Source organism: Pristiophorus japonicus, chromosome 4 (assembly GCF_044704955.1).
Source record: "Pristiophorus japonicus isolate sPriJap1 chromosome 4, sPriJap1.hap1, whole genome shotgun sequence".
Lineage (NCBI taxonomy): Eukaryota > Metazoa > Chordata > Chondrichthyes > Pristiophoridae > Pristiophorus > Pristiophorus japonicus.
In genome coordinates, this window is record NC_091980.1 from 72,876,449 (window position 1) to 72,888,456 (window position 12,008).

Below are 12,008 nucleotides of genomic sequence, written 5' to 3' on the forward strand. Positions count from 1 at the left end.
TCTGCCCTCCCTATCTGCGTGGTAGTAAGACTGGCACTAGACTCTCCAATTTCTACTAGCAGTCATACTTCGGTATCCTGAAGAATTTGCTCATCAACTTGGAGGGAGAACTGAGCCACAAGTTCCTTCACAGTACTCAAGCATGCTTCCTGGCAAACTGCCATGAAGTAGATTTGTTGTATCCATAAGCTGACTGGGATTGGTAGAATTATGGTGGGAAAAATAGGAGAAATGTAAACTTTTTTTTAAGTGATATTAATGGAGTCAGGTTCTGGGTTCTGTCGGCTGCATTTTCTAATGCCTTGTTTAAAATATTTTGTGTGATGGATGAATTGAATGTGATCCTGATGTTTTTTTGGAAATAACATTATGGCTGATTTCATGAACTTGGGTGTAAGGAGACAATTTCTATTGCCTTAATTTCTCCCTTCATTAATCCTGACATACAGTTTTTCCTCAGTGATCTTAAGCATTGCATGTGAACTAGTACAAGAAATCTGGAATTTTGAAGAAATGCACATATAATACCGTGCGTATACAAGCATGATATGAGCATACGAAAGATGATGGATGGAAAAGATAAACTGGTTCATCCAGCCTGCCCCATACACTCATGATGTCCTGCATCATGATTTACAAAACCCTCCACCCATTAGCAACCTTCTGATCTCCTGGGAGAGGCAACAAAAATAATTTTTTTTTAAACCAAGACCAATTTAAGGAAGAAAACATCTGGAAAAATACTCTCCGACCTCCATAATAGCGATCACATCTAATCCAGGGGACATTTTGACCACAATTAATATTACTTATCATTCCGCCTATCTTTTGTACACTGTGATCACTGCCCCAGCCAGGAACCAATGCACCTCTCTTTCAAAGATTTGCAGTGAATATGTAAGGACTGCAGGAGCCAGCAGCCTATTCCATGGGTCTACGATCCACTGGAAATAGAAGAACCTCCTGACATCTAACCTGGTTGTACCATTATGCAACTTAAACGCACAACCCCTGTCTTTCCTGACCTATCTAATTTAAATAATCTTATCAATACAAGCTATCTAATGGTTATGGTGTCTCTGTATTTAACTTAAGGCCCAAGGTTGCAGATTGGTCCTTGTCTAAAATTAAAATTAAGATGGGTCTATTTGAAGCTTTCATATTCGCAAGTGATTCTGATGTCTGAAATATAGGTGGAAATTTTAAAGCGTTGTTAAATATGTCAAATTGTGCTGTATGTTTTGAAATTCTCCATGTTTGAACTTGTAAATATTTTAGTGCGCCTAGTGTGTTCTGATCTAATTTCCCATTGAGGAATTAACTATTTTATTCTTCTTCAAGAACAACTGGCATGGAAACGAGCCGTACGTGGTATTCGAGAGATGTGCGATGCATGTGAAACAACTCTCTTTAACATCCACTGGGTCTGTCGTAAATGTGGTTTTGGTGTGTGCCTCGACTGCTACAGGATGAGGAAGAGCCGACCACCACAAGGTATGGCAAAAATGTGAATTAGATGGGCTAAATAAGCCATTATATTGGAGAGGTTGCATTCTATACTGTAATAGAATTGTGCCCATTTTGGTAGCCACATTTAGATTTTGTGCATCTATACAGGTGATTGGCCGAATTAGTTAACACACACTTAGTGACAATGCTGTGGCCTTGCTTCTCCATTCTAAGTGCGAGATGGCAAAACATCTTAACCATAATGTGGTCAGCTCTTAGTACTACTTCAAATACCCTGTTTTCAGAATTCAATAAACCTTGAATCAAGTCTAATAAAGTTGTGCTAGCAAGAGGCTCTTGAACTGCAAACGGATGACTGAGAATGACACTGAAGAGGTGAGTTTTTGCTGCGGCAAAAAAATAAAACGAGCTTGGCCTGAACAAGAGTTTGATATTGAGACAGAATGAGCTTAAACTTGTAAGACCAGGCAGGTGGGTGAGAATTAGTTCTAATTAATTAAGCCTAGAATGGCTTTGGATCACAATCTAGTGATGTGTATGGAATGTCATGGAGGTACTGCAAAGTACCAAAGAGGAGTTCATATGCATGGTGTGTTGCCCCAGTTGAGGAATTATGATGTTCGAGAGCCATCTGGCTACACTCAAACAGGAAGGTTTCTGAAAAGTGTGTTCCAGAAAGTGATTGCCTCACAGAGAGAAATAGTGAAAAAGAGGAAGCGAATGGGTAACCGCCTGCGTGGGGAGAAGAGAAAGAGGAGGAGTCAAGAGAGTATAGGAAAAGTCTGAGAATTTGGAATTGTCCAGTTCTCAATCATTTGAAATTTACAGCACAGAAGAGGCCATTCTGCTCATCGTGTCTGTGCCAGCTGACGAACTATCCAGCCTAATCCCACTTGTAGGTTACCACAATTCAAGTGCATATCCAAGTACATTTTAAATGCTATGAGGGTATCTGCCTCTACCACCTTTTCAGGCAGAGAGTTCCAGACCCCCACCACCTTCTGGGTAAAAATATTTCTCCTCCAATCCCCTTTAAACCTTCTACCAATTACTTTAAATCTATGCCCCTGGTTATTGACTACTCTAAGGGAAATAGGTCCTTCCTATCCACTCTTATCTAGGCCCCTCATAAATATATACACCTCAATTAAGTCTCCCTCAGTCTCCTCTGTTCCAAAGAAAACAACCCCAGCCTATCCAATCTTTCCTCATAGCTAAAACTCTCCAGTCCAGGCACCATCCTCGTAAATCTCCTCTGTTCTCGGTGCCTATGGTGAGGACGAGCATGGAGACACAGGGCTGGGAAATTAAGAGCAATACCACAGCATCATACAGCAAGGGGCTGCCCATAAGGAAAAGGGAAATACTGGTCTTATGAATAATAGTAATTATTGTGAGGCATTCCATAACTGAGTGATAGAAGGCCTGTTTTGCAGCTGTGACTGGGAGTCCCAAACGGTATGTTGCCTTCCAGGTACCAGGGTAAGGCACATATACCCGAATGGTGGAAAAACTTCTGAAAAGGGAGAGGAATCAGCTGCAAGTCATGATTTATGTCAGATCCAATATCATGGGAAGGAGTAGGATGGGGATCTTGCAGAGCAAGTTTGGGAAATCGGATCTAGATGAAAGTGCAAGACCTGAGGGTAGTGATCTGAGGTTTACTGTGGATGCTGGTCAAGTTGTAGAGAAACAGATTAGAATGTGAACTCATGATTAGAAAAATTGTATAGAAGAATGGATATTCCCGAACTTAATCGCTCCACCATAGGCAGCTGTACCTTCAACTGCCTCTGCCCTAAGCTCTGGAATTGCTTCACAAAACCTCTCCACCTCTCCTCCTTTACAACGCTCCTTAAAACCTACCTCTTTTGACCAAGCTTTTAGTCATCGTTCTTAATATCTCCTTATGGTGGTTCAGTGACAAATGTTGTTAATGTTCCTGTCAACGCCTTGGGATGTTTTTACATTCAAGACACTATATGCGTGCAAGTTATTGTTGGTTTCAGATTCCTAGGACATTGTAAAAAGTACTGGGACACATAGAAGCTGTACAGGGAGCCAGGTGTCACCTGAATCAGACCAGTACTAGTATATTGGCAGAGATGGTAAATAAGTTAGCGAGGGCAGTATTAAACTAGTAAAGTGATGGTGAAATAGGGTAAATAAAGACGGAGGTAGAAAAGATTCAGAAGCTAGATGCACATTATAGACATAGATGGCAGTTCAAATGCAGATACTAATACAGAAGATAAGCGTGAGAGTATTAGGTAATGGCAAAATAAGCGAACACATCAACCCAGCGAGTGGGCGAAACTAGTTGCCCCAAAGGCAATCACTGGGCTGAGGAAGTTAGATGAAGATAAAGCACCAGGCCCAGGTGGATGTGATGTATTTATATTTCAACAAGACTTTTGATGCTGTTTTACACAAGCAACTAGTTTATAAAGTAGGAAGGCGTGAAATAGGAGGCAAACTTCTGCGGTGGATTAAAAATCCAGAGAAAGGGGTAGTTGTGAATGGAGGTCTGTCAACTTGGCAGGTTCCACAGGGATCAGTTCTGGGGCCGTTGGCGTTACGCAATGTATATAAATGGTTTAGAGCTTGGGACAGAAACAAAGCTGTCTGTAGAAGCCACCAAACTGGGAGTGTTTTCATACAATTGGGAAGGGATAAACTATATAAAAATAATCTGAATAGGTTAGGAAGGTGGGCTGATGTGTGGCATTTATAATGGACAAATACAAAGTACTGAGATTAGTGAAAGGAACTCAACTAAGTGGCTCTGGGCTATGGGATACTTTGCAGGAGAGAGATCTTGAGGTATTGTTGGGTCGTTTAATGAAAGCAAAAATGCATTGTGTGGTAGTAGAAGGGAAAGCTAACCAGAAGGATATGATAGAAATCCCAGAGTGTGAACAAGTCACTAAAGGCCAGACCTAGAGTATAGGTACAATTCTGCTTGCTGTACTCGAGCACTATGGACAGTGCGCAAAATGGGCAGCCAAACATGTTATCCTATCTTAAGACATGTGAGTGATGAGGAAAGGTTGAAGAGCAATATTTTGGCTGTGATATTGGGTTAGTTTGTAAAAATATATTTTCATATTACAGTATAGTCAATCTGCCACCTAGACATGATGAGAATGCCAGAGAAGTTGAAAAGCGGAAACACGGGATGCAGAAACAATCTTCTGAACTTGATTAAATGACCAATTGCACATTTCTGTGTTTGTTCATCTTTTGGTGTATTGTGTCCAATTTGTTTTGTTTCCCCCCTACTCAGTGGATGATGACAGTCTTGAAGATGAGGTTTTCTCCTGGCTGAAATGTGCTAAGGGACAGACCCATGAACCAGAGAATCTAATGCCAACGCAAATTATTCCCAGCACTGGTTAGTACACGATCTTTAAATGCATGAAATTACCTTTCCTCGGGACTTTGACAAACTTCTCCTTCATGGGGCTGATGAGCTTATCTTTTTGCATAACAGCTTGCATTTTTACAGCGTTCTTTAAACAAATTTAAATCACTTTGTGCTATGCACCATTCCCAAGCCTCTATCTTTACAGCTTTTGATTTGGCTACAAGGAGCTTCTCCATTTCTCTTGCATTCAGTCAGGCAGCCTCTAACTGCCCGACTGCTTGCCTGTTGATTTGACTTGATCAGGAACTGGCCATGTGTGGAAAACATGTGTGAAAACATGAGCATGCCTCGTCATGATGCAGCAGCGCACTGAATCAAGCACCTGCACACTAACCTTTTTGCTGCTTTGTTGGTTTTTTTGAAAATTGCGGGTTTTTTTTTAAATGACTTCTCCTTAGTCTAAAATCAGTACTATTTCGTATTTGTAAACCTATTTCTGTTGATACTTGCAAAGCAGCAAGATTACTTATGTCTGTCGCCACACCCTCCAACTATTTGTTATCCTATCTGCTTCAGTAGTTAAATAGTTTTATCCAGGTAATTGCAAATTGTATGCTTAGTTTCTGTGTCTGTTTGCAAAGTTTCTAATTCCCAGTGCCATGTGCCTTAAATTAGAAACAATGGGCATAAAATAAATCTTTGAGCTTACCTGACAACATGCTAGTTTGTTATTTTTCTATCTTACAAAGCTAATATTGGCAGAAACAGCTAGTTTTCCTTGACTATACTTTTAGGATATTGGAATTGGAGTGTGGGAGTTGTAAAGGATTCTGGGGTAATATCTGAATAACTGCAGCCCCACGTGATTAGTTTCTTTAATGGAAGCAGTGAAATTTCTTCTTTTAAATGCAAAACTGTCTGCAGCTGCTGGATGGCAGCAAAGTCTGTTTCTCTTCTGTTCCTTTCTTGTTGCCCCACCCTGAAATGTTAATAACTTTTTTTGTGTGGGGGCGGGGAATGTGAAAGATTTATTAAGTTGTTATGGCACTAGTAGCATGCAGTTATTTATATTAAACAATTTAGTACAGGTACTATTATTATTTGCCTGGTGCCAATCAATCTGCCGCACAGAAATGGAAAAGAGAATTTTGATTTCCTGCTGCTTTGTTGCATCCTGACCTAAATCAATAGTTTATGGAGAATTAATTGATTTGCATATCATTGTCGGTGAATTGTTGCCAAATTTACATAATTACAACTTAAATTGATATAGCCATTATTGTGAAGCAGGAAATCATGTCTCTGCAATATGGGATAACTACTAACATCTACAGTAGGGGGTGTCTAGTTACTGTAACTCTAGCCTGGATAATTGGATAGAATGTAGGCTTCCCAGATCCTACAATTCTTCCTCGTTCTTTCAGCTGCCACATACTAATGAGAATTGGCATTATCTCACTGGGGGAGAAATCACCTACAGATACAGGCCCTCGAAGAACTGGGACAGGTCATTGACCCCATTTAGCTGTGCATAAAGTCGCATCATTAGTTCTGTGCTGCTGTTGGCTTCACAAGTTTAATCTGTACATTTCATGTCTCTCTTTTTTAAGATACATTTTAGAAATAGATCAGCAATTCTTGAGTATGTTCACCTGTTGCAAATGTATTTTGTGAATGTATCCCCTTGATGCAATGTTGAGAAATGTTGGCTTGCCACAATGCACCCATCTTCACTTTCTGCTCATTTAGGCATTACACATCTAGCCAGGTTTTGTGCAGGGACTCTGCATCTGCGATCTTGTGTGCACTCAACTGTAGCAAAGCAAGCTTATCACCCTGTTGTAATACTAGGCGCCTAATATTAAATCTAATCCTATAGCCCTTTCTGTTTTGGTTGTTAGTGCCATTAAATTGTACTATGTTGTGCAGCCTTGTGAATGATTTCTGGGCACAGTAGAATTTCTCCACTCTGCCTTTATTGCATTCTGCACATCGCACAGAGTAAAGTTAAAAGGAGTAAAGTGATTGTTCAACATACCTCGACTATCAACAGGGCCTTTAAAAGGAAATAGCCTGACCTGACCATTTCTGAAAACATTCATCTCTTAATCAACAGCTTTGTATGATATTGGAGACATGGTCCATGCAACGAGGGGAAAGTGGGGTATCAAAGCAAACTGTCCTTGTATTACCAAACAGCTTAAGCCTCTGCCCAAACCAGCAGCACCAAATGGAGTGTCACAGGTATGTTACATTGATCATAGCAATTGACATTCAGAACCTTGTATTCAAGTCCGGCTACTTTAAAATTGGGTAGCCTGTATTTAGGATCTTAGAGAACAGACAAGCTAAATGTCAATATGATTAGCAGTCATTCTAACACCCAGGTGACAAATTTAGATTTAACTAAAAATGTAGAGGGCAGTGTATGTATGGGAATGGACTTCCAATGGAGGCATTGGGGGGTGATTCTATCAGAAAATTGGAGAAAGCCGGATATGTACCTGGAGAAAGATTTGATAGAGGGGTATGAGAGGTATCATAAGATGTGGTATATTTTGGACACTGGCAGAGGTCGGATAGTCCTCTATATTCCTGCGTCCCTATGAAATTACATTTTTATGATATGAAGATCTCTGCATGATTTGCATTGGCGGGTTGTACACCAGTTATAAACCTGCAGCGGTTCCAATATCAAAATACCACATATGGGGAAACTCGGCTGAGTAATAAAGTGATTGTTTTGCTGTTCACATTAGTTGTTTATCTTCTAACCACAGCAGAATTCTTGGGAGGGAGGTTATTAAAGACCCAGGCATTGAATGAACTGTTGGAATGATCGCTAATGTATTTACACCGAGAAGTTGTCATAATGCGTGTGATAGATTAGGGAAGAAAATATGAGGCATTATGGCATCACAAAGGAGGTAAAAGTGTGTCACTGTGGTACAAGTGCAAAGACTGATAGGAAATTATACTTTTGGAATACTCTGTTAAATATTTCATATTTTAAGATCAAGTAAAGGTTCTATTTGATGCATTTTGGTTAAAATAAACAGCAGTAATTATACTCTGGAAATAAGCTCGGTGCTGTGGAAGAGCAGAGGGATGTGGGTGTACAGCTTCACCGGACATCAAAGTCAGAACTTCAGGTTCATAAGTCTGGTTTCTTTTAAAAGCTATTGGAGCTCTAGGTTTTATCTCGAGATATAGAATATAAAATCCAAGAGGTAGTGATGAGCCTCTATAAAACTTTAATAAGGTCTCAGTGGAGTATTATGTGCAGTATTGGGCTCCACACTACAGGGAGGAGATTGAGGTTGCTGCCTGGTACGACTAAATACAAATATGAAGAAAAACTTGAAAAGTTGTTTTTTTTCATTAGAACAACTCAGATTTCTGAACGGTATATAATAGAAGTATTTAAAATTCTGAAAAGATTGCAACAAGATAGATGGAAGCAGACTGTTTCCAGTAGTTGAGTCAAGAACAAGGGGCTATAGATGCAAGATTAAATATGCAAGATTTAGAACAGAGAGCAGGAGAAGCTTCTTCAGAGAACTTTGAGGTTAAGGAATTCACTTACAGGTTAGTTGTTGAGGCAGAAACTGTCAATATTAATGACTGGATTGGATAGGTGAATGAAGGGATATGGGAATGGAGTGTGTAAATGTGATTAGAACTATTTGCACATGTGGAGGGTAAATGCCAGCACAGACTCATTAGACTGGTTGGTTTCTGTGTTGTAACTTCTATGCATTTAAACCAGTCTTGCCATTTGTAAAGGGATACAATGAACTGTTTAGTTATATTTGAAATTCTGGGCTCTTTTTTTAGCTTTCAAGCAGTCTTCCAAATCCTGCCAGTGCACTTGCTACGAATGAAGTGGCTGCAAACAGTGGAGGCTCCGTGATGTTACCTCCGGCAGATGGCAGTTTAGTGGAGGTAAAACCAGAGCCTGCAGACAGCAGCAGCAGCGGTGAGGCTGGTGAAGACAATAACATGAATCTGGGTGAGAGCAGTATCCAAAATGTCACCTTTGTAAGTGACAATGAAGGTGTTTCCACCACATCCACCTTGAAGGATGGTATGCTGAGTTCAGCAGACACGACATCTGCATTGCACTGGCTGGCTGACCTGGCCACTCAGAAAGCAAAGGAGGAGAAGAAAGGTAAAGTTCCTTTTATATTTTAATAGCCCAGTATATTCCCGAAGTGTGTCATTCTATCACTTTATAATTCAACTGTTGGAATTGGTGTAATTAAATGGGATGCTGATCACATTTTATTTGGGGTGTGGGTGGAGAGTTTTGCAAATATATTTTGATTCTGTGGTTGCTGCCTGACACTGGCAGTTGTGTAACCGTCATCATGGCAGATAATTCATAATGGGATGTGACTTAATAATCATGTGCATGCAGGAAGGGATGCTTTTAAGTTACAGATCTATCTAATTTGATCTAAATTGGGCGAATTCAGATCACAATTAGGATATTAATAGCCTGCAAAAATTACACTGGTGTACCCATTCCTTATCGCCAGGTGGCAAACACTGAGCACCACAATTGAATTACAGGTTGGACCTCTCTGGTCTGGCACCCTCGAGACCTGACCAGTGCCGGAACAGAGAATTTTCTGAACCACGGGTGGTCAAGCTGCGTCTAGGAATACTGGTACATGTGGACAGCGCCCGGGCTCCTAAACGCCTCCGCCACGCTCCGGCTCAGGCTACGAAACTCTGGCCTCACTTTCTCTCCGTGTAAGCATGGGAAACCGGGATGCCACCCACGCAAAGCGGCAGTTACGCACTGATCACTGAGAACCAGGAAGTGTGGAAAACCGAAGCCAAACCACGGATGTTCCCGGACCAGAGAGGTCCAACCTGTAGTAATACTGAGGAAGTTTAGAAAACTGGAGAAATACTTTTTTTTTTAAAAAGAGGAGAAATTAAATGGTATGGGTGAAAGAAGGAAATGACTGAATGGAAAAATACCATTAAGACCTGGTGAAAACTAACATAAAAAGCATTAATACCATGCATATTGAGCAACACTGGTGCTTTTCCTGTGATCAATACCAGTAAATTCAAGATCCGTACCATCAGATTTATAATCTAGATATCCTTCCATCCCACATAATGCAGATTTAAGCCTCGATTGTAGTTGGGGCAAATCACTGAATATATAGCCCCTTTAAAGAAAAGAACAAGCATTTGACATAATGCCTTTGGCATCCTCAAGACATCCCAAAGCACTTCATGGCCAATGAATTATTTTTTAACTCTAGTCACTTGTAACAAATGCAGCAACCAATTTGTGCGAAGCAAAGTCCTACAATAGCAATGCCATAAATAACCAGTTAAGCTGTTTTTGGTGGTGCTGATTGAGTTATAAATATTGACCAAGACGCCAGGGGAACTTCCCTGCTTTTCAAATAGTGCAATTAGGTATTTTATGTCTACCTGAAAAAGCAGTTGGGGCTTCAGTTTACATAAGAACATAAGAAATAGGAGCAGGAGTAGGTTGGCCTCTCGAGCCTGCTCCGCTATTCAATAAGATCATGGCTGATCTGATCTTGGCCTCAACTCCACTTCCCTGCCCGCTCCCTGTAACCCTTGACTCCCTTATCGTTCAAAATTCTGTCTTATCTCCACCTCCACACCTCTGGGGTAGAGAATTCCAAAGATTCACGCCCTCAGAGGAAATTCCTCCTCATTTCCATTTTAAACCCCTTATTCTGAAACTATGCCCCCTAGTTCTAGATTCCCCCACGAGGCGAAACATCCACTCTACATCTACCCCATCAAGCCCCCTCAGAATCTTATCTGTTTCAATAAGATCACCTCTCATTCTTCTAAACTCCAATTAGTATAGGCCCAACTGCTCAATCTTTCTTCATAAGACACCCCCTTCATCTCAGGAATCAACTTTGTGAACCTTCTCTGAACTGCCTCCAATGTAAGTATATCCCTCCTTTAAATAAGGACACCAAAACTATATGCAGTACTCCAGGTGTGGTTTCACCAAATCCCTGTACAGTTGTAGCAGGACTTCCCTACTTTTATACTCCATTTTCCTTGCAATAAAGGCCAACATTCCAGTTGCCTTCCTAATTACTTGCTGTACCTGCATGCTAACTTTTTGTGTTTCATGTACAAGGACCCCACGTTCCTCTGTTCCTCAGCATTTTGTAATCTCCCCATTTAAATAATAATTTGCTTTTTTATTTTTCCTACGAAAGTGAATAACCTCACATTTTCCCACATTATACTCCATCTGCCAAATTTCTGCCCAGTCACGTAGCCTATCTATATCCCTTTGCAGATTCTTTGAAACCTCCTCACAGCTTGCTTTCCCACCTACCTCTGTATCATCAGCAAATGTGGCTACGTTACACTCTGTCCCTTTATCCAAGTCATTAATATAGATTGTAAATCGTTGAGGTCCCAGCACTGATCCCTGTGGCAACCCACTAGTTACGGTTTGCCAACATGAAAATGACCCATTTACAATGCATCCACTATCTCTCCAGCCACTTCTTTTAAGACCCTAGGATGCAAGCCATCAGGACCAGGGGACTTGTCCACCTTTTTGTCCCATTAGTTTGGTGGTACTTTTTCTCTTGTGATTGTTTTAAGACACTCCCTCTTCCCCCCCCCCCCCCCCCCCCAATAACCCCTTGATTATCAATTATTGGGATTTTTTAGGGTCTTCGACCGTGAAGACCGATACACAATATTTGTTCAAAGTCTCTGCCATTTCCCTGTTTCCCTTTATTAATTCCCCAGTCTCATCCTCTAAGGGACCAATGTTTACTTTAGCTACTCTCTTCCTTTTTATATATCTGTAGAAGCTCTTACTATCTGTTTTTATATTTCTTGCTAGTTTATTCTCAAACTATTGTATTTTTTTCGTCATCCTTTGCTGGTTTCTAAAATTTTCCCAATCCTCTGGCCTTCCACTATTTTTTGCAACATTGTATGCCTTTGTTTTCAATTTGATACCATCCTTTACTTCCTTAATTTGCCACGGATGGTTCATCCTTCCCTTGGAATATTTATTTCCCACTGGATTATATCTTTGCTGAGAGTAATGAAATATCTCCTTAAAATGTCTGCCACTGCTTATCTATCCTGTTGCCCTTTAATCTATTTTCCCAGTCCACTTTAACCA

At 40.6% G+C, this 12,008-nt stretch overlaps 1 protein-coding gene across 2 annotated transcripts in view; it reads left to right on the plus strand.

Annotated features, from left to right (window-relative positions):
• Positions 1-12,008, plus strand: part of LOC139262960 (lysine-specific demethylase 3B-like) — a 166,709-nt gene that overhangs the window by 103,463 nt on the left and 51,238 nt on the right. For both annotated transcript variants that reach the window (XM_070878346.1, XM_070878347.1), the window contains exons 13-16: positions 1,342-1,494; positions 4,757-4,864; positions 6,954-7,081; positions 8,675-9,008. In XM_070878346.1, coding sequence (XP_070734447.1) covers positions 1,342-1,494; positions 4,757-4,864; positions 6,954-7,081; positions 8,675-9,008 — 723 coding nt within the window. The remainder of the gene's footprint in view (positions 1-1,341; positions 1,495-4,756; positions 4,865-6,953; positions 7,082-8,674; positions 9,009-12,008) is intronic.